The 16939-nt window shown below is 38.7% G+C and overlaps 1 protein-coding gene across 3 annotated transcripts; it reads left to right on the top strand.

Annotated features, from left to right (window-relative positions):
* The first annotated feature begins 713 nt into the window (after positions 1 to 713).
* Positions 714 to 15160, top strand: LOC122079352 (protein SDA1 homolog). Of its 3 annotated transcripts, XM_042645747.1 has the most exons (16): positions 714 to 757; positions 1031 to 1494; positions 2052 to 2228; positions 4966 to 5090; positions 5175 to 5310; positions 6085 to 6231; positions 6306 to 6359; positions 10964 to 11059; positions 11142 to 11201; positions 11326 to 11400; positions 11486 to 11539; positions 11787 to 11888; positions 11978 to 12670; positions 13055 to 13189; positions 13978 to 14085; positions 14653 to 15160. In XM_042645747.1, the coding sequence occupies exons 2-16, from the start codon at positions 1075 to 1077 to the stop codon at positions 14800 to 14802; spliced, it is 2532 nt and encodes an 843-aa protein (XP_042501681.1). In that variant the 5' UTR covers positions 714 to 757; positions 1031 to 1074; the 3' UTR covers positions 14803 to 15160. The 3 variants fall into 3 exon arrangements, with proteins under 3 accessions (XP_042501681.1, XP_042501680.1, XP_042501682.1); XM_042645746.1 differs by lacking the exon at positions 714 to 757 and having other exon boundaries at positions 882 to 1494; XM_042645748.1 differs by lacking the exon at positions 714 to 757 and having other exon boundaries at positions 1432 to 1517.
* The last annotated feature ends 1779 nt before the right edge of the window (positions 15161 to 16939 follow it).

The raw sequence follows: 16939 nt of genomic DNA, 5'->3' as shown, positions 1-16939 counted from the left end.
GCTTTCTCAGCAAAGTTTTGGAAGAGGCTGGGGCGGGAGCATGGTTTTAAGTATCGGTGCGTATCGTGTCGTATCGGTAGGCATCGGCACGATACATACCGATACGTATCATGAAAATTTTAAAATCCTTATGTATCGATACGTATCCTACGATACGCACCGATATGCACCGATACACCACCGATAAGCACCGATACGTACCGATACTCTATGAAAAATTCAAAATTGAAGTGAAATGTACGTTTCGGTATGTATCGATATGTATCAATACGTATCAGTGCGTATCGGTATGTATCGACCGATACACACCGATACATACCGATACGGTCATAAAATGACCAAAATGGGTAATTTTTTAGAAATCATAATTTTTTGAGGTGTTTTTGTTCCAAAGTTGTTGCCAACCATTTTTCTCTCTAACTAAAGTGGAAATCAAGGTTGGGAACAAGGATTTTACATTTATGGGACAATTACAAACCTTGGATTCTTAGTGCGATACTCTCAATTTACTGTTTATGCATAATACATGTTATATATAACTTTTTTTAACTATTTTTTTATGCAAATGTGTATAAAAAAGTGTTTCCTATCCATTTATGTGCGTATCTTTAGCGTATCTTAGCGTATCTCCGATATGATACGATATCTTCCGATACATATCTTAATTTTGACTGATCGATATGACGATCGATACCAATACTTTAATCCTTGGGTGGGAGAAATAGCCATACAAGTCGGCCGACAAGCAAAAGCACAAGTTTTTAGATTGTCTTCCCAAAATACCACCCCTTATAATCAAACGGTTACAGATCACATGGGGTGGGATATTTCGTACTACTATCCCGCTCCATAGATCCCACCCCATCAATTGCCCGCTAAAGAAACGGGCCCTAACAGAAGGGGTACAAGGAAAGGGTAGGGGAAGAGAAAAAACAGAACCAGCGACTGAAGAGTGGCGGCACTCGAAGCGAGAGCATCGGCTACGGCATTTCCTTCACGAAGAGAGAGACGAAACAGCACAGAGAAGAAACGTTCTTGGAGAAGCCAGCAATTTGCAACGATAGAGGAGAAACTATGTCGTCTCCTTCTTGCCATGGGCTCCCGGATTTATCTCCGGACTCACTCGTTGCATCTGGTCGAAGCGCAGAGAAGCTGAGCCTTCCATCCCTGCAAACGAAGATGAAGTGTGACCCTGAGGGCTACGAGTCCGAGCTACTCCTCCTCTACCGTCACTTCGATTCATCTCTTCAGCTTTTCGAACAACAGGCCGCTTTCAATTTCACTTCCATAGGTGGCGTTGGTGGTGACGTCTCCGTCGCGAAGGACCTTGGTGACATGGTCATGTTCCTCGCTCACGTTACTCCCTTCTACCCAAAGCATCTCTCTCAATTCCCTAAGCAGCTCGCCGACTTACTCCGCTCTTCCGCTCGTTCACTTCCGTCGTCTCTCCGCGGCCATGTTGTACAAGCCCTTATTCTTCTTATGAACCGTAAGGTATTCTTCTTATGAACCGTAAGGTATTGCACATAAGCTTATGTAACGCAAGTTCGCCATAGTTGAGCTGGCCATGGACAATTAATATTGAGTGCCATACTAACCAACATCCACTGATTAATTGTAAGCAATATAGTTAGCTACCTCATTCAAGCCTTTACTTGGACTCCCAAGAGTTTTTACTTTTCTTTTTCTCTCACCCCAAGGTTTCAAGAATCAGGAATCGGTGAATCACCTGATTCGGATCTTGACGACTAGGTATGGCTGATTCATGGACCAAAACCCTAGAATCATTGAAATTTCAGACCCAAGGGCTGAATCTAGGGTTTTTTGGGACTTATTCCAGCTGATTCCAATCTCATCCAGATCAGAATGGCACTGACCGATTCCCTCACCGATTCACTATTTAATCACCCCTGAAAAGTTTTTTTGGTTTGCAGGATGGGGATTATATCCACCAGCTAGCGGACTTGTAGAAAGATACCACTGGAGATTTATTTAGCTTACATTCTTTTGTCTGTACTTCCCCAACTATGTTACATTTCTTTGTTTAACAGGTTGTTGATATTGGGGACAATCTTGCTTTATTCATGGAACTTCAAACTTTAGGGGACAGGGCTATAAGAAAACTGGCCTTCTCTCATGTTGTTCATAGTATCCGACGCATGAACCAGAAGCATAAGAATGAAGCCAATAATCGGAAACTTCAGAACATCCTATTTGCAATGATACAGGTTGGTAAAAATTCTCATAGTAATGTTGTTTCTATTGTGTCTGAAATATATTGTGGAGTGAGCAGTTTCATTGTTAATCGAACAACCTGACTCAAGTAAACTCATTAAGTCTTATCCTAGACTAGTTGGGGTTAGCCATAGCAATCCTGTTCTGGTAGAAAGGGCTGTAACCCAATGCGGGTCTTAACCTTCGGCATTTTTGCACAAAGTAACCGTTCTCAGACTTGAATGTGCGTTTTCTACAAGTCCACCCTATTTTAGGCCATCTATTGTTTACTAGCATGCCATGGATTGAGGGATTGAGATTTGATTGTACGTTGGCCTAACCAATGTCTATATGATCTGAACCAGATTGGCCGATCCTCTGACAAGATTGAAAGTCCCATTGTAATCAATTTGATCCTATCAGGTGATTGGATGATTCACTGTGTAATGCAGGTTGGATCAATCCCCCATGATCATGATCTCCATCTCCATCAAGCTATCTGGATCAGGACTCGCTAATCCTTGAAACCTTGTTCTCAGGAACGAACTTCTTTGCTCACCCCTTTATCTAGGATCAGGATTGGATTCTTGAAGTTCTTTTAAGCTTTTACCACCCCAAGTTGCAGCATATTGTTCCTACTTATGAGTGCATTCATTTATCTTAGTTGCACATATTTGAACCTTTAAACTGGATTTCTCTCATCTTGTAACCAATGGCGAGCCAGAATTCTCTTTCAAGGGGGCTAAGCCCTATTGCTAAAAGATAGAGTTTGGTGGGATATGGACATGTGTCCTAATGCCTCGTGGAAAATTGGGATGCTCTAGAAAATTTAGGCCCTGTTATCTGTACTTGTGTGAGATTATAGAATGGAAAGGCTAGAGAGTTTCTCTAGTCCAGCATTAAGGTTTTCCATTTGGAAGGGTAATGTGCCAATATTGATTTTATGTGATGCTCTAGATTGGCTGCGTGCCAGGTCACTCATATTCAATCATAGACCTTCTCATGTATTGGTATATTCCCTTGCATTTTCAGCTATCCATTTCTTTTTAGAAAACATCATTTTTTTTTCATTGGTTTCTCAGAGCTTTATTTCTCCACTTTCATTTTTTTTCACTGGTTTCTCAGAGCTTTATTTCTCCACTTGGCCAACTCTGTTTTGGTTGAAACTTGACATGTAAGTAGGGGCCTTTGGAGTCTACCTATCTACAAAATTTCAGCTCTGTCCAATTTGCCATGTAGAAAATATTGGTGCCAGATTAAAGAAACCCTCTAGTTTTGCTAGACTAGAAAAACCTTTTCCTAAAGAAAAGTCCACGTAGTAAACATAAAGCCTTTTTCATATGCTTCAGGTGGGGCCAAAATCTAACATTTGGCCACATCATCCCTTCATGTTGCTCAGATCAAGATGCAAACCTGTCAAAGCTTATAAAAGGTTGCCTTCCCAGAAAAACTGTGTTTTGAACAAAAATGCTAACATATAATTGTCAGAAAAAAAAAAAGAAGAAAGAATTTAGATGGATTAGTTATTAAAAAAGGATTTAGAAGTGCAATTATTCATTTGGACCAAGATCTCATGGCCTTTAAAGATCAATGGACCATTGTAAATTTTTTTTCCCACTTTTTGTATTAAAAAAAATACCCCCCAAAACTCAGGAAGATCAAAATTAGGGGGATAAGGATGAAAAAGTAGAGCAGAATAAAAGCAAATATTTGGAATCAAAATCAGCTCGATTGATATCGAGTGAGGTTGCCTTGTATCAATTTTAACTACTTTGGCAAAAAAGTCTCCTTATATCAAAATAAAAGAAGCTTATTGAGATAAAGAGAGAGAATGAAAGAGGGAACAAAAAGAGAAAACTAAAATTTAATGAAATCAGGATGACTTTGATGAGTTGAATTGATTTGCAAGAAGGGGGGGAAATGATGAATTGAACTTATTTCAGAATTGAAAATGAAAACTAAGAGAAATAGTATTGACAAATGACAAAGAATTTGATTTAAATAGTACTAGATGAAGTGGTCTATTCTATCTTCTTCTACTTACTTATTTTTATTTGCTATAAAAAAGTCCGGATCAGTCCCCACATGGGATCCAGCCCTCCATTGAGAATCAGGCCCCCTTTAACTTGTGGTCAGAGGAGGGTCTGATTCATGTCAGAGGGTGATGAAGGGCCGGACTCATGTGGTGACCCCCCCACATAGGGAGAGGATCTAAACTCGCTATAAAAGAGGGGGGGGCTTCAAGAGAAGAGAATTTGGGTACAAAAGATTGGAGTGGCAGAATGGAAAGAGTGTTGTTATTTAATTTTTGTTAATGAGATTTGAGGGAGGAGAAGCAAATAAAATAGTGGGACAAAACATGGTTAATAGGTTTTCCCTCCCCTTATAATTTTTTTCCCCAGTTTGAGGGTTGGACCTTGGGGGTGGGGGAGCAAAAGACGGGGGTGCAACTCGTGTTATAATGCTGCCTCATTTAAATCATATTGAGAAGATATAGAAAACCAAAATTTCAAGGGGCAATTACCCCCTCAACCGGTGCCCCCTTGGTTCCACCCAATGCTTGTCACCTTTTGGTGTTACTCCTAAGTTTCCTCATATGTATTTGTTTTTGATTTTCTATTCTTTTTTCATGTTCTTTTTTTTATTTAATTCTCCATGCTTTTAAATGGGATCTCTTGTTCTTATTTTTTGCTTGCTTTTTTTTTCGTCAAAGTTGATCCATACTAAGTCTAGAATTGTCTATTGCATCAGCAAGAAGACGAATCAAAAGCTAAAAGGTCCCTTACTGTACTTTGTGATCTTCATCGGAGAAGGGTTTGGTTTGATGATAGGACAGCAAATGCAATTTGCACTGCATGTTTTCATTCATCTTCAAGGTACAAATATCATCGACAACTCTGTTGTTATTAACTTATTATCACTTTAGCACAATTAAGGGAATTGGAATCTGTATCTTTCAGGATCATGATTGCTGCTTTATCATTCCTTCTTGGTTTTGAGAAGATTGAAGCTGATGACGGTGAAGGCTCAAGCAGTGAAGATGATATGACTTCTGAAAAGCCCCACGTTGTTATTAGCAGGGAGGATGTCTACAAGGTTATCTTGCAAACTGCTATATTTTTCGTTGTTTGTGTTTTTGGAATTTAGATGGAGCTCTTTTTTTGTTATTTTATTCTTGGGAAAAAGATCTCCACATTCCCATGCCTCTCGCATCCCTGACATTCTCTCTTCTCCCTGACAATGGGTGCCCCCTACTGACAAAACCAATTCTTGCACCCCAGTTGGTTTAGTGAGGGAGATTCTCCCCCCCCACCCCCCACCCCCAACCCCCCCAAAAAAAAACCCAACAACTAGCAGCATTGGAGACCCTCTCTTATTTTCTTACGGACTTTTGTTATTTGAATTGGTTAAGATTTACTTATGGCTTAGTCTAGAATTGGGATGTACTTCAGTTAGTTTCACGAGGAAGCTTAGTGCTCTTTCTCCCCCCTAATGGCTATCTTATTACCTGAAGCTGGGAACCAATAGCCTACAAAGATCTAGAACAGCTGTCAATCATTAACCCTAATTAACAACAATTCAGCAACCTGGTTTAGGGTGATCATACCTGGTTGCAACTTTGGTCACAAGGCCTTTAAGATGTATGGAATGGGTTGCCAAAATTAGAAGTGCATCCAATGGTTCAGAGAACAGTATTTGGGCATTTTCTTGTGAAATGGTATCTATTTGTTTGCATTCAATACCTAATGAATAGAATTTGCGGCAAGTATCCACCATCTTATTCTTATGAAGCATATGTTTTAGCTCCTCAACTTCGAATAAACCATTTTATTTATTTTATAACCATGTTTTTGGTTCCCTCACCTTTAGGCACATAACAAAGGTACATCTAGAAGTAAGAAGAAAAAGTTAGCAAAACTGAAGCGTGCCACCCGAAGCATGGAAAGGCAGCAGAGAATTTCTCAAACCAAGAATTCAAGTTATTATTCACCACTTGGCCATTTGAAAGATGCACAGGTTAGTTATTTCAATTCCAGCTTGCGCATGATGTACTGCATCATTACAAATTCTTACTTGCATTGTGCATGTAGGGATTTGCAGAGAAGTTGTTTTCTCGTCTTCAAGCTTGCAATGAACGTTTTGAGGTACATGATGTGCAACTTCTTCTTCTTCTTCATCTTTTGGGTAGTATCTTTTGCATTTCTGCCTTATTTCTTTGTTGTAGTTTCTTATATAAAATGGATTTTATTGGGAGCTGAGCAAACCCTAAAATGTGATGCAGAACCCCGGTTCGAAAACCTTATCGGTTCTCTTATGGGCCCACCAAACTTAAAATATGTTAATAACAAGGGATAGTGGCAAATCTGAAAAATATCAAGCTTATAAGGGAAGTGGCGGTACTGTAAATAGGTTGAAGTCCATAAGTGAGTGTTGTTATTTATGAGAATCAATTATAAAAGAAGGAAACAACTGAATGGACTTTAACATGTTAATGCGAGGGGTATTCTTGGAATTGGAACATGGAGAGTGGGGGCTGAACAGAATTAACATCAGAAAACATGGGGTTTGGTGTAAATAACATTAGTTGTCATTACTTGTAATTTCAAAGACCCAATGTCTTCTTCAACCGTTGATTCTCAGATTCCAACAGAGGAGTTCGTCCTGATGATGCAGTACCGACAAGGGTTCACACAAGGAGAACCAAGACCAAGGTCGACCCAAGTGGTTGACTGGGTCGACCCAGATCTGGTCAAAGTCAGCCCACGATTTGGGTTGTTGATGGGGTTAATAATTAGTTATTTAGTGCTGCTGATGGGGTTACTAATTAGTTGTTTAGTTTCTAGTTTGAAGTCCTAAATTAGTTTCTAATTTCAAGTCATTGTTAGTTTCTAATTTCTGTCAGGACTAGTTTCTATTTTCATTAGATTCTAATTTCCAGTTTTTAGTAACTTCTTGTAATCAATTTTTAGTAACTCTGAGTTGCTATTATTTGTAAACCTTCCCTGTCATTATAAATAAAGAAGAGGACTCTTTTATGAGCCACGATTTTGACAAAAACTATTTTTCTGCTGCTGCTGTTTTCTCTGCAAGAGAACTTCTGTGTCTGATCACAGTGATGGGTTGGTGTTCGATCCAATGACTCCTTGCGGTGTGAAGCCCAGGAGGATCTTCGTTCTTCAAGTATTTTTTTCTTTCCAAGCTTCCTCAAGTATCCTATTGCTGCTCATTGATCCAAGTATTTATATCTTAAATTTCTGCTGCCAAGAGAACTCTGCAAAACAGAGTATCCGCCCCTACTGGAAGGACCTGATCTGGTCTTCTGATTGGGTCAGATTTTTGATCGATTGTTCCTCCCTATACCAATGACGTTCGATCCACATATTGGCTGATTCTGCTCAGCCATTGAAGAGATATTCAAAATCTCTTTTTTTTGTCTTCTAGTGGACTGAAACTGCTATTTCCTGAAGCTGATATTTCTGTTAGTGTTGCTGCTGATTCCTGGACTGCAGATTGTGTATTCTGTTATTCAAATCTGTTAATGGTCTTATTTTATCTCTGGTATAATTCTAAGGGCTGCTATACTATTTGTTCTCTGTGTTACTGTTCTAGAGACCGATAGTAATTCTAGACTGCGTTTCAAGTCTGATTTTCTGCTATCTATTTGAGACTGGTTTGGTTGTTTTTTAGTCTAAAAGTTCCTGCAGATTTGGATCTAGTTGGGTGTCCAATCTAGTCCTACATTACCCGATTTGTTCAGCCCTTGATCCAGGCCACTAAATTGCTGAAACAGTTTATCCGGGGGATGGTAATTCCTTGTTCTATCAAATCGAGACCACATGGGCACCAACCAATAAACACCGATCTAAAGGCAACCTCTGACATTACAGGCAGCTGTAGGGACAGGTTGGGTTTCAGTTGCAACAAAATAACCCCCAATAGGAGTGGATTTCAGGCATGGCATTCAAGGGCTCAGGTCGCACCGGGCAAGTGACCCTGCGCCTAGAAGATGGGAGGAAAAGAATAAGGGGTGAGGGAGATTAGCTCCCAATTGAAGGCGCTGTTGTGCACAGAACAGGGTATGGTAATAGGGAAAAAAGAAAAGGAGGAGGAAGAAGGACAAGAGGCCAATGATTCAGTCACATACTTGGAAATGGGAGAGGGAAGATCATAAAGAAAAGGAAGAACATGCAATCAGTCAGCAGGCCACACAACACTTTACTGCAATTCAAACTTTTAATTCATTCTCATTCTGAAATTCCAGAATCATATTACATGGCCAATATAAAGGAAAACTCAGAACATATTAAGTGGGATGGATGAAGTGGAGAGGCGCGACCAGAGTGCTGTGTGACCGATGTATACGTTTAAACCTTAAAGGAAAGTTTTATAGGATTGTTGTATGACTGGCTATGATGTATGGGGTGGAATGTTGGGTAGTTAAGAAGTGTCATTTAGAGAAGCTGCGGTTGATTCATGAAACTGTGGTTGGTTGGTCCCACAAGGATTATTAAACTCAACAGAATATCAATTTATGGTAATAATTTCACTGAACTGAATAGACAGTTACATGCATTGAATTCAAGTTTCAAGAGCTAAAGCAATCCTACTGGACTTTATGAATTAACCAACAAGTTTGAAAACTGAAAACAGAATCTGAAAGGGTATAATTTTGACATTACAGTTCTGAAATCAGAACTGAGATCAGCAAAACCTAAATCACCTTCAAATCAGCAATCCTAGTGAGAGTAGGATTGATGAATGGTAAGAATGAAATCTGGACAGAATAACAGACGATAGAATTGCAGAACGGTACCTTGAAGTAAAATAGAGCAAGAGCAATGTCACCGGGGCTTCCTGCTGCAAGGTGTTGGCTGGATTCACACCAGTCACAACTTGATTCCACAAGGATGGAACCCTCCATGCAAAGGAGCAGAGAAACAGCAGTTATTCTTAAAACAAATCGTGGGTGGAAGACCCCATGTATCTTATTTATAAAAACCCGACAAATAGAGTTGGAGTCGGGCTTGGAAGCCCCCTACCCGATTCCTACATGCTTGGCCAACTTCTCTTTAAAGTCTACACTCTACATGACCTTTAAGAAGAGGTGGACCCAACATTACACTTGAAAGACAATCAAATAAATTTCTAACTTAAACTGATCCAAATGAACCACCGCTTCAACCATCTGACTCAAAACAACTGAAAACCATAGTTTTTAAGGCGGTAAGGCGACGGAGGCGTTTGAGGGTCTTTCGGAGCGCCTTAGTAATAAGGCGGGCATAAAGCGTCGCCTTATTGACTAAAGCGTTCCTGTGTAACTTTTTTATAAAACCAATCTATTTTGCTCAAATCCTAGTTGAATCCTATTACTCATATGTTAAATAAATTTTAAAGGTTCATATTCATACCAATGTAAGATATTCATCAAGAAAACAAATCAAAAAAGTGAATAAACTATGTTCATCTTCATCAATCATCAATCATCAATATTCAATATTCAATATTCAATCATCAATCATCAATCATCATAGCATATTAACATATAATATAAATACATAATTATAAAACAAAATTATAAATATAAAGAAAAGAAGGCATAAAAAATACAAGTATTTATTATACTTACTTCTATGATGCTAAAATGAGTGCCTAAGCCCTAAGATCATCCACTATATTTCTACTCCTGTCAAAGAAGAATGAAGTTCACCGCTGCTGGAGCAAAATGGTCTCCTAGATCAGTGATTCTTCCTTGTTCCTTGATTCCTTCTCAAAGCCCTTTCTTAAAACCCTTGACAAAATCCAAACCCTGTTTGTGCATCGTGATTTTGTTTTGTTTGTTTTGGTTATTTTGGGTGGAATAAAGCTGATCCCATACATCTCAAGTGTTAACAAAATCATACACCTACCAATAAAAAATTTATGTTTGGAATCTTCATCAAGTAATTTTAAAATGTGTTTAAAAAAAAAACCCCCCATAAGGCGCCACTTCACGTAAGGCGGAGCACTGCCTTACCATCTCTAGACCGTATCATCGCCAAGGCGCTGCTAAGGCGTCGCCTTAGGGGCGCCAGCGCCTTAAAAACTAGGCTGAAAACATAAAACAAATGGACTAAAACATAAAACAAAGAGGACCCAAGCCTTAAAATAGGCTGGGCCATGCTAAACCTGGGCTTTCTTGGTCCTCCTGTGATGATATGTCTTCAGTACTGCTTCAAATACCCACATTTCCTTATAGCAAACATCCTGCTGGGTGGTTCCTAAGTTCATTTCATGGGACTAAGTGCCATCCCTTGAAAGTAAAAAGTGTAGAGCTCCTTCTGCCTAATGGAAGTATATCTAAACTTATTCTTCCTCATTGCGAGGACAAGGTCCAAGTTCCACCGAATTGAGTCACCTGGCCTACTCTGTTGAAAGCTCCAGGAAAAATTGTTGCTTACTTCTTCTATCAGGGCATTTTGGTTCGAGTTCCTGTAAAAGTGAGTCAGCTTGTGTTCATCTGTTCAAATTGAGGAGTTGTAATATGCCTGTTATTATCAACGATTGAAATTTTGCATTGCCAGATAAGGGTTTTAAAATTTTTATTATTAACTGAAGTGTAGCTTGGCACATTCTGAGATTGTAATTTTGCTTATTTCCTCCATCCATTTAGCTAAATCACCTGTGCTTCACTCTTTGTGGCATTTTCTTCTTTCACATATGCTCATAAGTTACAATTACCTTTCACTCCACACCTATTTGGGTGTTTCAGGTTAAGATGATGATGTTGAAAGTAATCGCTCGAACTGTTGGACTTCACCGCTTGATTTTGTTAAATTTCTATCCTTTTCTTCAAAAATACGTTCAGGTATTTACATATTATTGATGCTTTAAAGTATTTGTTCTTTTGCTTACTTCAGACAATGAGCTTGGTTTTTTTTCGGTTGCAGCCTCATCAACGTGATGTCACAGAATTACTAGCAGCAGCAATTGATGCCTGCCATGATATGGTCTTCCTTTCTGTTCTTTAGCTTTTAGTATTTTCCGTTGCATTTTCTTCATGCTTAAAAGTTTTTTTCTTCTTAATTTTCTTCTCTCATCACTTTGATGAACTTGCTGGTTTTATGTGAATAGGTGCCTCCCGATGCTGTTGAACTGTTATTCAGACAAATAGTAAATCAATTTGTACATGATCGTTCCCGCACAGAGGTGCTTCTAATACCCTACTAAGTTGGATGACCATTTCTTTTGATCTACCATTAATTGGTTCATGAAATACACTCTACTTTTGCAGGCAATTGCTGTGGGATTGAATACAGTAAGAGAGATATGCCTACGTATGCCTTTGGTATGTTTTTCTTTTCTGTTTTATCCATTTCTTGCTGACATATAAGCTGTTATAGGTGTAGAATTGTCGATGCATTTTGTAAGCTATTGTAGATGTCCCAGTTCGGTTGATATGCATGTCTGTTTAACTGTTTAGATGATTTGCCACTCAATTTATCATTTCCTTCCCTTGTTTATTTTTACTGCTTTTGATCTTACCCAGAGATTTGGTGTTTCTTAAATCTTAACCTTTCTTTCCTGGAAAATAGTTGATGACAGAAGATTTGCTGCAAGACCTTGTGTTATATAAGAAATCACATGAGAAAGCTGTTTCTTCTGCAGCACGTTCTTTGATTACTTTATTCAGAGAGGTAGTGTAATGTGCCCTTATCTGCATTTTTCCTGTTCTTGTTTTGTTTACTTTGGTCAGTCAATGACCAATGTTTTTGGTTTGCTTCAGATATGCCCTTCACTGCTTGTTAAGAAGGACCGAGGGCGCCCTACTGACCCAAAGGCAAAGCCAAAAGCATTTGGAGAAGTAAATGTTCCAAGCGATGTTCCTGGTATTGAATTGTTATCACAGCATAATGGTGGTAGTGACAATGATGATGATGAGGAGGACGACGATGATGACGATGATGAATCTAAATTCAGTAGCTTTGATGATGGTGAGAAGTGTGCAAGTGATGATGAACTACAACAGTCATTTTTGGGGGATTCTGAGAGTGAGGATGATGTCAATACAAAAACAGGAGATGAAAATAATGAACAAGAAGGTACTGATTCTGAGAATGAGGATGATGCCAATACAGAAACGGAAGATGAAGATAATGACCAAGAAGGTAGTGATGACAATGACGATGTTGATGATGACTATGAGGATGAGACAGCGGGAGAAATGAGGGAACAATTGATTAGTCCTGACAATGTTGATAATGAGGACGAGGAGAGAGACAAGGGGGAGGAACAAGTGGAGGAAAAAACTAAATCACAGAAAAGAAAGTATTTTGATTTAGATGGACAACTGAATGCTGCTGATACAAGTCTAAGGGCGCTGAAGAGATTGGCAGGAGCTAAGATTGGGGATATTTCATCAGACTCAACTGATGTTATTCTTTCAAATGAAGATTTTCAAAAAATTAAACAACTGAAAGTATGTTCTCTCTCCCTATCTCTAATAATAGTTGAGTAAGTTAATCCATGGTAATTCTTTCAATTCTATTCATGTATGATAGTTGATAGACATCAGTAAATGGCATTTTGGGTTTCAATAGATGTTGATCACAAAATTAATCCAGAATACTAAATTCTAAATGTTGAGAAAATCCCCAAGTCCTTAACGAATCGAGAGAAAGCTTGAGTTCTGAAATAAACTTGTAATGGTAAGCTACCAAGCTTCAATCAGAATTATTGAAAATTTCTGTAGGAAATGCAGAAGTGGCCATTAGGAGTAAAGTCCTGTTGCAATTCTGCACTTAAGGCCGCTGCTACTTTATATCCCACTTTCTACTAATTGTCTCTAATTCAAATTAATTAGGCAAAGGAAGATGCGAAGATTGCTCTGATGAAACATGGGCTGTTAAGAAAGGGTTCAGATGCAAAGTCGGCAACTTTTAAGATTCCTAGTTCTGAACAGTTGAGTATCAAAAGAGTGGATCCCTCCAAACTTGAGGTAAGTACCCCTGCACCCTCTCTTTCCCTCTCTCGCTTTATATATCCATCTTTAAATGGATAGATGTATGGGCAGTGTTGGACACAAATTGGGTCCATGTGATGATACCCATTTATCCAGTCAAATTTCAAGTTCAAAATGAATACACATTGTGATTCAAAATGGGTGCCAATCTATAAAAGTACTCAAAGACATGCCACAAGTTTGGTGGATTCTTGTGTATCTATGTGACTTTTACTGTGGACACACTTTGGACCCACATGACATGGTCATCTTGGGCTGAAATTTTAGTAGTGAGATGGTTTCGGTGAATTTGACCAAGTTCGCCCGCCTTCTTGATCCTTATCATTCTGGTTTGGGCTGATCCTGTAGAAGAATCCTGAGCCAATACCAATCCTAAACCATGTTCCCCTGTGCCCATGTGGTTTTAAAAATTGTATCGGGTCAGTCAGGATCACCCGGATCGGTCTGAGACTGATCCAGACCAATCTATTGGTAAGTTGTAAGGAAAAAATGGTCTAAGACACCAATTTTTTTTTAATAATGGGGGGGGGTGGGGGGGCAAAGGCCAATACAGTCCAATCCCCACTGATACTGATCCGATCCATATCAGTATCAGTTGAGACTGATCCTGATTTTTAAAACCTTGCTTGTTTCTCAAAATCATTTGTTTTTCTCTCAAGGCATATGAATCAACTTGTAGCATTTCTTTTCCGATATACTTGTCTTCCCACTTTGAAACTTTTTCTTGTGACTATGTATGTTCTGCTTGCATCTTTGGTTTGTAGGTGAACATTAGAAGAAAGATAAGCAAGGAGGAAAAGTTGGCATTGGTGAAAGCTGGCAGGGAGGATAGAGGGAAGTACCAAGCCCGAACTGCTGTGAAACAGAAAAAGGTATGTTGTTACTATGTTAATGTGCTTGATTTTGGTAGCTCTTTTATTACTCACATGTTTTGGGGACAATCTACTTGAATTCTCAGAATATTTTACTATTAGCAATTGTAAGCATACATCTACCCCAAGAATGGGGTGCGATGAAGGTGCACATGTAAGTACTACAACTGTTAAGAGGACATGTCTTAAAATAAAAGATGTTCCAGATTTTCTCTTTTCAATGACCTAAACCCCTATAGCCCATGTTGGAGGAGAGTGGATGAATTATTCAAAGAATCATGTTCCTTCAAAATGAGAAATCAACTGCCTTGTCATTGTTTATAAGTTCTTGGTAGTTCTGTTCAGCTTTGTTCGAGTAGTCAACCCTACTCCAATTAATTATGAGGTCCAATATATAGGATACCCGAACTCTGATAGTGTCTGCATTATGTGGTGCAATAGGTTTGAGTCCACTTTTAAAGCTTGTGGTTCACTTGATAAACAATGCTAGTCTTAATCATGGTGACAGTTGTGAGGTTCTTTCTTTAATATCATCTAACTAAATTTCATTTGTACGAATGACAACAGAAGGGAGGTTTGAGCAATAGACAAAAGGAGCACAAGAAGGCAATGCCTCTTGCTGCAAAGAGAGCCAAGGTCTCACGGACCCGGGAAGTGAAAAAGAAACTACAACGCAGCTCTGGTAAACAGTTCCGGGGGAGGAAAGCCTGGAAGTGAGTTCAACTTAGTGTTCCCAGCGTCACAGTAACTATTTTTCGGCAATTTTTTCTCGTAATTTGATTGAAGACGGTGAGTTACACAATAGTTGAAATCCCCAATCTGGTCCACATGTATATTCATATTTCTACTTGTGCACCCTTCCGCTGCTATGTCAAAAAAATTTCCAAGTGAGCTTCCTTTCTCTTTATAGTGGTGGGTGTCAGTTGTATCCTTTCTTCCCAAATGCTTCGACTTGCAGTTGGATGAGTGAATCAAACATGTGGTTAAATTAACGTGTAGGACTTGCACTATTGATGAAGCGAGTTGGACAGTGGCCTAGGTTTAATGCTCAATACACCATTCTTTTTCAAGTCAATTCGCATGTAAAATAGTAATACCACAACCCTTATGGGGTGCCACCCTTGGCTTGGTGATAAGATTTTCAGGGTGGAGTACGGTGGAGCGGTTAGTACTTGTCGATGTCCTGGTGAGTTTTAACCATTCCCCTTGATTGGTCCTCATACAGGGGTGCTAGCCAATGGTTCAAGAATAGGGAATTGGATCGGTGAATTGACTGATTTGGATTGGAATTGATCCTGATAACCCTAATTTCAAACAGTCTGATACAACTTATTCAAGCCCCAATACCCTAGAATCGCCATGTTTTTGGATCTCAGAGCCGATTCTCCTGATTCTTAAAAATAATTCTGGCCGAATGGGATTCCAATTCGATCCAAATCAGAATCAACAAGGACTGATTACGTTCCCAATTCCATATTGTGAGAACCTTGGTGCTTGCTAGCAAATCAGTCTTTAGCAATTTTAGCCTTCACCATGTGTTTCAGGTTTTCTCAATGTAATTTCTCTTGATTTGGTGGTCAGTGTATGCACATCTCGTTCTGTCCCTTGTGAATCACATTTAAACCAATATAGTTTCCCATGACAATTGTTTTGGTTGTTGAGAAGAATCTTAGCTCGTGTTTGTTATGCATATTTGAATGCATTATGGATCTAGAGTGCATTATGGAGCTATAAAATGCATCAAACAACATTTCTGTCGGAATAGGCTTTTGGCAGACTTTATTCTAGAAATTCATAATAAGAATGTGTACTAAACAAAATTTTTGTTGCTCCAGAATACATTGTAAATCAATAATGCATTCTGAGAATGGATACCAAACATAGCCTTAGACTGCTTTGCCTACCTCCAACTGCCAAGAGGTATAAGAGACAAAATGAGCCCGACACGATGTGCATGCATGTACTAGTTACTAATCAAAACCTGTTCATGGTAAGCATTTTATTTCTATTTCTTGTTTTTATTGAACCATCCTTCCATCCAAAGTAATGTGAGCCTAATGTTAAGCGTTATGTTAGAGCTCTCTTAGAAAATGGTTGAATAGCAAAATTCTATCTTAATCACTACTTTTTCCTACTAGCTGAAAGTCTGAAATGCCCTTCATTGATCTCGATCAGACACCTATCCCACTACAGTGATGGCCAGAGATGAAGGACTTTTCCCTTCACCTTGGCTTAAGGAAAACTTGGTTCTATTTCAAATACCATAAAGTCATTTCTTAAATTTTAAATCAATATGGTTTCTCTATTTAGCACTACAGTAGTTTAAAATTATTTGTAATATCAATTCTTTAATTATAGGGATGAGCAATAGAGACACTTTAAGAAATAATGGGGAGAACTATATACATAGTAGGTCATTTAGTTGAGATGGACGATCAAATTAGACCTTTCACATTTTCAAGGAGCTCTAATTAATCTAAAGGGAGAATGCTACATCATCTTTGTTCAGGAAGAAAAAACTGTTGGATGTGAGTATAGTTTCCTAGAATGTGCGTGTAAGAACCCTTTTTCCATCTAAATGATTCTTCAAAGAAAGAAAGAAGTTGGCATTGAAGAAAACATGTTTTGTTCTATCAGAGTGATGCCACCGTGACAGTGATGGCCTCTCCTTATCATTGTAGTGAAATTTTTGGAATATAAGTATTGTAACTTATTGAGATGGGTAATCTAAAGGCTAATAGGGAAAAAAATATATTTTTTTAATTTGTCAAGGCAGCAACTTGACGTGTAAGTAGAGAACCTTAGGATCTATTTATACACAAAAATTGAGAGAGAGAGATATTTTGCTGAACCA

Source organism: Macadamia integrifolia, chromosome 5, assembly GCF_013358625.1.
Source record: "Macadamia integrifolia cultivar HAES 741 chromosome 5, SCU_Mint_v3, whole genome shotgun sequence".
NCBI lineage: Eukaryota > Viridiplantae > Streptophyta > Magnoliopsida > Proteales > Proteaceae > Macadamia > Macadamia integrifolia.
This window is presented reverse-complemented; position numbering and strand designations above follow the sequence as displayed.

What these genes read in the sequence shown, in the direction of transcription:
- LOC122079352 (XM_042645747.1), top strand. Translation starts at nt 1,075, where the DNA reads ATGTCGTCTCCTTCTTGCCATGGGCTCCCGGATTTATCTCCGGACTCA. An exon ending in TCCTATTTGCAATGATACAG is followed by an intron (nt 2,229 to 4,965) that starts GTTGGTAAAAAT and finishes CTATTGCATCAG; the next exon opens with CAAGAAGACGAATCAAAAGC. An exon ending in TGTTTTCATTCATCTTCAAG is followed by an intron (nt 5,091 to 5,174) that starts GTACAAATATCA and finishes TGTATCTTTCAG; the next exon opens with GATCATGATTGCTGCTTTAT.